The 8,935-nt window shown below is 54.5% G+C and overlaps 1 protein-coding gene across 4 annotated transcripts in view; it reads right to left on the minus strand.

The window, feature by feature from the left end:
• Nucleotides 1–8,584, minus strand: part of PER2 (period circadian regulator 2) — a 39,719-nt gene extending 31,135 nt beyond the window's left edge. The window contains exon 1 of one of the 4 annotated variants that reach the window (XM_046019058.1): nt 8,476–8,584. In XM_046019058.1, coding sequence (XP_045875014.1) covers nt 8,476–8,481 — 6 coding nt within the window. In that variant the 5' untranslated portion in view covers nt 8,482–8,584. Of the gene's footprint in view, nt 1–7,843; nt 7,976–8,067; nt 8,184–8,475 lie in introns of those variants that run through there. The other 3 variants (XM_046019057.1, XM_046019056.1, XM_046019059.1) reach the window with 3 other exon arrangements.
• Between the last annotated feature and the right edge of the window lie 351 nt (nt 8,585–8,935).

Genomic DNA, 8,935 nt, shown 5'->3' on the forward strand with positions numbered 1-8,935 from the left:
TAATGAAGGATGAGCTGAAGCCAGAGAGTGAGAGGAAAATGCTACCGTAGAACAGAGAATCATAAAGACCAAGTCCAGAGTAGATAACAAAGAAGATGGCCTCAGAAATGTGGAGGATGAGTGCGAGGAACTTTGAAAAGCACCAAGGAAAAGGGCGGCTACATCAGAGCTGTGTTTTTACCTGTAGGTAAAAATAGCTCTTTATGAAAGATGTCACAACAGTGAAACAGAGACTCTAATGAAAGATACACACCAAGAGAAACGTTCTGGCCGAAGATAGCCTTAGAACTGCCAGTCGAAGGACTCCTTGAATGCCACACAAAGTTACATGAGGAGTCCAAGCTTAGAGCTGTCCCAATGTAAAATGATGTTTTCAAGGGAAAAAAAAAATTCTACTCACATGCAAACAGGAAGAACAAACAGGTTACCTATAAAGGATGGAAAGTCACTGAGTCTTGGGCAGAAGATAAAGTCCCCAGAGTTGATACACGGAAGATGGTCTCCAAGGTTGTGGTCAAAGGGAGGAAAACCCAGTGGAGCATGCCTGCTTGTTGTGGCTTCAGCAGCAGCAGGTGGTCAAGATCCTGACTCACAGAGAACCCAAAGCCCCAAAACAGTGAAACACCTGACCAAAGTTAGAAACAAAACAAGCAAGTCTACTCCTCAGTCTTTGTTTGGTCTGCTTGTTTTGTTTTGTTTTTTTAAATATTTTATTTATTTGACAGAGAGAAATCACAATTAGGCAGAGAGGCAGGCAGAGAGAGAGGAGGAAGCAGGCTCCCTGTGGAGCAGAGAGCCCGATGTGGGGCTCGATCCCAGGACCCTGGGATCATGACCTGAGCCAAAGGCAGAGGCTTTAACCCACTGAGCCACCCAGGCGCCCCTGGTCTGCTTGTTTTTTAACATTTCAGAGATGTCTTAGCTGACTCAATGAGAGCACAGAAAGTGTTCACGTTTGGAAGGACAGAGACCAGAGAATAAGGATGGGCTATCCCCACAAAGGAATACACTGAAGATCCACAAACCTGGAGAGATGTTCAACCTCATTAGTCGTGAGGAAGACGCAGAGAATGAGGTCACCAAGGATTGACAGGACAGATGGCATCTAGTGTCCATCTGTGCAAGCTGGAGGACTTTGTGTGTTGTGGTCACTAATGGTCTTTCTGGACAGGACTCTGCGCGTGCCCAGGACATTTTTATAATCCTGCCCTTCCCCCTGCTAGGAGGCCTCTCCACTTCCCAGGAATGCCTGTACGTGTGCACAAAGACCAAGGAGTATGCTGTATGGAGAGAGAAAACTATCCAAGGACCAACCACAGGGAGGCTACTGACATCCCAACTCAGGCATCTTGTCCACTATCCAGTGGCCAGTGAATCCAGTCCCTGGCCAGTCCCAGACTTAATTTCCAAATGAGGCCTGTGCCTCCCTGGCCCCACACCAGTCCTCTGCTCCCCCTGGCTCAGAGCACAGCCCCAGTCTGCATGGGTGTTTACAACTCTGCACGGCCTCCCTGGCTGCCTCCTGAGCATCTCCCACTGTGGCCCTCCTCCTCAGCCCTGACCCTGAGCTCTGACCCCAGGGACTTTGCACTTGCTGCTCCCTGGTGCCCATAGGACCCTGCCCACAGCCTGTCCATCCTGCACAAACAGCACTGACTCCTCCCCCACCTGCCCCACACCCCCTGCCTGGCTTTCGGTCCTCCAGCTGACCGCTGGACTCCACCCAGATGTGCAGGAGCTTCAGTTGTCCTCTGCTGGATCCCCAGAGCCCGCACATATGGTTAGCGACATCAAGCCTGGGACATCTGTGCTAAGGAATACTAGGTACGTACTAAAGATAGGCAAACAAGACTCATTGACAGAGGAAGATTCTAGGACACCAAGGAACAAATTATAGAACAATAAAGAACAACAGTGGGACAGACAGCATTTAGGCAGGGCTAGATGCCATCTTACACTGATTAACTCACTCCGACAACACACGGCGCTTCTGGACATCACGGAATGGGACGGATGCCCTCCCTGCCCTCATGGCACTAACATCCCAGTGGGGACAAGAGATGATCCACAAGGGAATGGCATGTAATGGCTTAGAATGCTAAGCGGTCCGAGAGACAGCAACAGAGCAGATGAGGGGTACGGCATGGGAGAGGCCGGGAGTGCCACCGAAGAAGGCAAGTGTACTTGACCTTGTACCTGAGCCCCCGTGTGGGGTGCTGACTCACAGCCTCTTGACTGCTCTCTCCCCCAACCTTTGGCTGCGTCTGGAGAGACGCTTCCCTGATCCTCATGGCTTCATACCTAAGGCAGCCCGGAATCTCTGGCCAGGCTGGCCACGCATGGCCTTAAACAAAGTGGCCCACAATGCGGGTGGGCCCTTGCCTCCCCAGCTGCTGCGGAAGGGGCCAGGGAAGCAACTGGCCCAGGAGGACAGCACACCCCCCCAGGGGTGAACTTTGGCTGTGAGGGATGGGAGATAGGACAGGTCAGCAGGTAAACCCACCCCCCCATCCCTCCCTTGAATGGAGTTCGAAAGCTCTTTTATCCTTTCTTCTTCATTATCTTCTTTTCTGATGAGCCTTTTTGATGAGGCCCCCGTGGGCTGACAGACCAGCCTGTGTCCCAGCTTCTCTGCTCCCGTTTGCTCACTCTCGCTGCCTAGGACTGCAAACCCCCCCCCCCCCTCAGTGAAATGCTAGCATCAGGTGTTCTGCTTTTAAGAGAACCCAAACGAAGACAGACTGAAGAAAGTGAGACAGTGGGCCGGGAAGGTGCTGGAGAAAGAACATTCTAGGCTTGGGGTGGAGGGGCAACTGCAAAGGTCCTGAGGCAGGACATTTGAGGAAGGTGGCACAGGCTGGAGCAGAGTGGGCAAGGAGGTGGTACGGGGTCAGAACTGGATCACAGGGCACCTCACAAGGGCAGAGCCAGGACTCTGCTTTATTCTGAGTGAGATGGGAAACTGAGATCTGTGCAACAGGATCTGACTTAATTAAATTCTAATGGGCTTACGGGCTGGAGGCAAGGAGACCTCTGCTGAGGCTCTCACTACAGTTCAGTAGTGTGGCCAAGGGGCTGCCCTAGGGACAGGGTGGGGCGACAGCATTCCCTTGCTCCTTACCCCCCACCCCACCCCCTCCCCAGTACCCTGCGTTTCATCCATCCCATCCCATGGCCCTCCCCAGACAAGCAGCCCATATCCCTTCTGTGAGTGAGGTGTAAAGGCTGAGGGGTTAAGCGAGCTGCCCTGGATGGTAAGGGCATCAGTGGGTTCCACTGCTTCCTGACCCCGTGATCTTGGGCAAGTTCCTGAGCCTCCCATGCCTTGTCTCCTCATCCGTAAGAGGGCTGACAGTGGCTCCTGCCTCTCATGGCTTGCTGGGAGGGTTCAATGTCACAGCCTGTGTGTGCCAAGTGTCTGGGACGCAGCTGCAGCCAACAGAGGCTAGCTTCTATCATCACTGCCAATCACTGCAGGAAAACAGATGGGGTAAAAAAATAATTTTTTAAAAGGAGGTATCTCACTGCCACCAGAGTGGTCTCTGGCTTGTATTTAAAAAGACAAAGAGCTCAGCCGGCCATCCCCAGCTCAGGCAATGAAGACAAACCCTGGAAGGAGGAGTCACATGCTTTGCTTCCAAGCACGCCCCAGGGGCTTATCTCTCTGCTCCTCTGAGAACTCCTGGCTTTGCGGCCCTCCCAGACCCTGTGAGCAAGTCTAAGATTCATTGAATAGGAGTCACAAAACTACCTTAGGTAAGATAAATCTTCGCAAAGAGGGGCAGACAAGCATGGCAGAAATGTGAAACAACAAGCCAACCAAATCACCTGAAAATTCATCGTTCCAGAAAACGCATTGCTCAGCACCACTGGCTCTAATGGACAGACCTCATGTTGCCAAGTTGGCAAAACCAACTTGCTCATCAAAGCATACTTCGCCTCCTGCCTTCCACAAGCATTTACAGAGCACCAGCACGTGCCAGCCCTGCCAGGACCCTGGGCATCCCTGGGCAAACCTGGTTCCACCCCTGGGGAGAGGTGCTCATAGTCTGGGGCACCAGGGAGCCCCAGAAAGGAAAGGACAGCCAGGCTGAAAAGGGACTGCTGGGGAAGCTGGGGTGGACCTGTCCCTAGAGTCTCCTTGCTGCCCCCATTGCAGACATCCACCCATTAGCTCTGCCCCAGAAAATGGGCAGACTGAAGGCAAAGAGCTGAGCTTGGACCCTGACGCTGGTCACATGACCACACCTTAAGCACTAGGGCTGCCTTGACTGGACAGAGAAACATTTATAAAGTACAGTCTGCAGTGAGATCACAGTCTGGGACAGGCCTCACAATAATACAGGAGTGGGAGGAAGTGGGTGGGGGCAGGGAAGGAGAGGGGCCTTGAGCCAGCTGGTTAAAGCCAGCTGATGAATTCATGAGGGTTCATTACGCCATCCTCTCTACTTTCACAGTATTCATAGTTTCCATGATCAGTGGGGAAAAACACTGGGAATGAAAGCACAGCCTGGGCCTCGGGTCCACCCTCCACTGCCACCGCCAGGACTCCAGGACAGGTGAAGGCTTCTCATACTCAGAGCCCTTGAGCCTAAGGGGATGGTACTGCATTTCTTCGTGGAAATTAGAAGTTAGTGTTTTAATCAATCCATGTACGTCCACAAAGTGAGTGCACCCGTGCAGCTAGCACCCAGCTCTGGAGGTAGAACCCTACCAGTCCCTCCCTGAGGCTGCTGGTGGCCCTCCCAGGCATCACGCACCCCAGGGTCACCACCAGCCTGACTTGTGACAGGAGGGTGAATTCTGTCAGTTTTCACACTTTATAAGAACAGGGCTCTCGCAGTCTGGACTTTGTGTCTCACAGCCCTTGGTGGTTTATAGCGGCAAATATTGTAACATGTTTGCTCCATCCTGGTAGGAGCCAATTCCCTGAGGCCAGCCTGCTGTAATCTGGAGAAAATGTTTGTCCTGCTAAATAAACACCCGCGCTCTCCATGGCAACAGCTGGGTAACCCAGGAAAACGCAGTCCAAATATGGAAGGGAGGAAGGCAGGAGAGACGCATGTCTCCGTCTCACTAAGACTCCTTTGGATTCTCTCAACTCTGTTTCCAAAGCCTCAAATACGCAGAAGCATGAGATTTAAAACAGTGATAAGGCAAAACTATCAGCTTCCTGACCTCAGCGTCCACGGAAGGAGTTAGTTACTCTGGTGCCTGTGAACACCTGAGCTGTTCCCACTGCTCCCTTGTCGCCTGCAGGAGCACGGGGAGCCTGCAGGGCCGCTCAGGTCTGGAGTCCCCTCCACCACCCTGGTTCCCAGGGGAACGAGTTCCCCTTTGATAATGCCCTGACCATGACCGCCTGCCCTCCCTACTCACCTACTGCTTCTGATTTGCTCTGGATGAGGAAACATAGTAACAAGCTTGTCACAGACGTGGGGCTTAGAGAGTTGGAACCAAACAGTAGTTCAGGGAGAGTACCCGTCAGAGGCTCCTGTCCAGACCCATCCTGGGTCTCTGCTGGGTCTGCAAGTGGACCAGCTTCCCAGGGGGGTAGGGGGTGGGAGGGGCGTGGAGCAGGTGCATAGAGGGGTTATGTGTCTCGTCTTAGTTTTGCCCAAGAGGGCAGTTTTCAGCATCCCTCTCCTTTTGACTAAATGCCAAGAGGTCCTGCCAGCCACTCAGTAACCAGGCCGAGCCTGTGGTTGCTGAGGCCCGGTGAAGTTACATCACCATTTATAAACAGAGCCGTGCCCACCAGTATTTTTCTGAAAGTTGAGTGTGTGCACAAGAAACAGTGCCAACGAAGAGAACCTTTCCTACTTCCTTTGAAGCATGGCAGACGTGGCTCATGGGGGAACGTTACGGGATCTGAAGTCACATCAGACCCCTTTGTCCCCTGCGTAGGGGCCTGAGGAAATCATCCATAGAGTAACCAGAACCCAAAAACCTAGGAGTGGACACAGGCCTGGGAGGTTGCCTGACATGAGCCCTTCTGTGCAGATGAGAAAACGGAGTCCCAGAATGGTGGCTGAGTCACCCCTCTCTGCCCAGCACCCCAGCCCCCACAGAAAGCCAGGCTGTGCTTGTTCTGTACCAGTGAATCACACCAAGATGCTGGTGACAGATCACAGAGGACACCCACAGTGCCATCTCTGAGCTGGCAGATCACGTAGCTTCCGCTTCAAAAAAGAGGAGCTCTTTCCCTCATTTTACTCCTACACCTTACACAAAGTGATTAACCTTGTATGTAAGAGCTCAATTTCCAATTAAAGCCTTCAGATAGAGCCCGATTCATTCTCAGTCAAACCCAGCCCCGGATAAGAAACCCCAGATGGGGCTAGAGGGTGGGGTGTATCTCCTTTGCAGCCAGGGAGAAGGCGGCAGCCCCTGGTATCAGAAACAGGAGGTGAGCTATATTCATAGAGGAGCTTCTGATGTGGTGCTGGTGTTCTTGACATTTGGGGGACCTGGGGCTCCTCCCCTCAAATTCCAGCCCAGTCAGCATTCAGCACCCAATTGCAGGCTTTCGTAGAATGTCTGAAGCTCATCCCGACCCAGATCAAGACCCTCAGGATATGGAAAGACTCTGGAGACAGCCCAGGCCGAGGCCCAGTAGGCATCAGGGCCTCAGTTTCCCAATCTGTCAAGCCAAGGTGTTGCCCTGAATGATTTCAAGGGTTCCTTCTAGCTCTATTGTATGAATCAGCTTTCCATACTGCTCTCTTTTGTGGAGGTTACAGAAACCCTGGCAACAGGGTTCTCATCCCTTACGTGGCCTTCCTGGAGTGCTTAAGCAGGCCACTACCCACCCCCTGGTCCATGTCTGGGCTTTGGCAGCCAAGGTGACCCACAAGAGATGGTGTGATTGGGGTGCCTGGGTGGCTCAGTGGGTTGAGTCTCTGACTTTGACTCAGGTCATGATCTCAGGGTCCTGGGATCGAGCCCTGCATCAGGCTTTCTGCTCAGTGGGGAGCCTGCTTCCCCATCTCTCTGCCTGCCTCTCTGCCTACTTGTGATCTCTCTGTCAAATAAATCAATTCTTTTAAAAAATTATTAAAAAGGATGGTGTGATTGCTGCATCACAAAGTGGGACCTCTCCTACTTAGTCTGAGGAGAGGGAATAAATACAGTGAGGTCCAGGGGAGGTAAAAGGGGTGGATTGTGGCTGTGGCCTCCCTGCCTCCAGGGTTCTAGGCCTAGCTTGGCCCTGGAACTTTCTTGTCTCTCTGCTCACCCAGTCCACAGGACCCATGGGCTGTACAGGTAATGCTCCTAGACCAGTGTGCATCAGTGGCCCTTCCCCAGCCTTAGACTTCCTGAAGAGGAAACCAGCTCCCTAAGGGGCCCTGCATGTTCCCAAGGACCATTGGACTAAACCTCAGTTGCCTTAGCCTTTCCCGCCCTCTCTCCATGGGACGCAGGGAGGAGTGAATGGGTCCTTAAAAGAAAATCATCTGGAGAACGACAGTCCCATGTGGCAGTCACTCAGTAGCTCCATGACCCTACATAAGTTGCCTAACCTCTCTGGATCTCACTTTCTCCATCTGTAAAATGGGGATAACAGTACTTGCCCCCCTCACCGCCTCCCAGGCCGGTTTTAAGCACAGAAGAAGTCAAATAGCCCCAGAAAATCCTGGGATCACGCCTCCGTGAGCTACAGGAGCCGCCGCCGCCCGCCCAAAGCCTGTCCACCCGGACCCCAGACCGCCCGGCCCAAGGCCCATCCTGGTGGTTACGTAACCAGCCCTGCTGCGGGACCTTGGCCGGCGCCCCAGCCTAGCGCCGCCGGCCCGTCCGCCCACCGCGCCCGCTGCGCTCGTCGCGCCCGCAGAGCCCTCACCGAGCCGCGTCCCCACCGGTCCGCGCGTCCGTCCGCGCGTCCGTCCGTCCACCCTACAGCCGCCGCGGACAGCAGCCCGTAGCCCGTAGCCAGTAGCCCGCAGCGCCACCGCCGCTGTCACATAGTGGAAAACGTGACTGCTCGAGCCGCGCCCGCCCCCGGATCCCGTCATTGGCCGAAGCGCAGCCTTATCTGCATACTGGGGGGGCGGAGCCTGCGAGCACCTCGTGTCCGTTGGCTGCAGCGCCCGTCGCTCTCTTTACATAAGACGCACATGGAACTCCATGTTCACCGCGTCGGTTCCTCAATGGAGAAGGGACGCGCTTGTCCCCCCTCCTCATCCTCCTGAGTGGTCCCTTCCACTTCCGGCCTCGGCGCCTTCCATTCAAGACCGCCGGCGTCCGGGGCTCGGGGAGCATTGAGTGGTGCGTACCACCGCGGCCGGGGGGAGCCCGGCGCGGGACCGGACCGGCTCCGGGGCACCTCGGTCGGGCCGGCCGGACACCCAACGCTCGCTGAAGCCCAGGCCTTGGAAGGCCGCCACCTTCGCCAACTGGCCCGGGGCGCGCCCCCGCGAGAAGCTGCCTGCAGACCTCTTTCATTCACTCCTTCCCATTCATTCATTTACTCACTCCCATTCACTCTCCGCCAAGCGCTGGAGCTGCCCGGTGGGCGGGAGCGCCCGGTGCATGGCCACCGGGCCTCCGAGGTCCACCCTCGTTCGGCATCGGCCAGGACGGCCAGCTTCCAGGCAGCCTTGCTGCTTTTTGAGATCACGTGTCGCAATATTTGATTCAGCAAATAGGGTCATTTTTACTAGGAGGAGGTACAAAAGAAATAAATGACGTGTTCCCAACCACGTCATCAGGGAAGAAGGACTGTCTCATTCCTGAAGAGGGAACGTAAATAGTCATTTGGGCGGTGTGGATCGTAGATTAACCAAGGCCAGAGTTACCCGCAGAGGGCCCACGGAGCCAGCGGCGCCTGAAGCCGGGCAAGGAAAGGCTTTGTGGAAAGGAAGGTTTTCAGAAGGCCCAAGCTCCAGAGGCAATACGGGCTGAGGACACAGGGCTCTGGGAGACGGGGCTGGAT

Source organism: Meles meles, chromosome 9, assembly GCF_922984935.1.
Source record: "Meles meles chromosome 9, mMelMel3.1 paternal haplotype, whole genome shotgun sequence".
NCBI lineage: Eukaryota > Metazoa > Chordata > Mammalia > Carnivora > Mustelidae > Meles > Meles meles.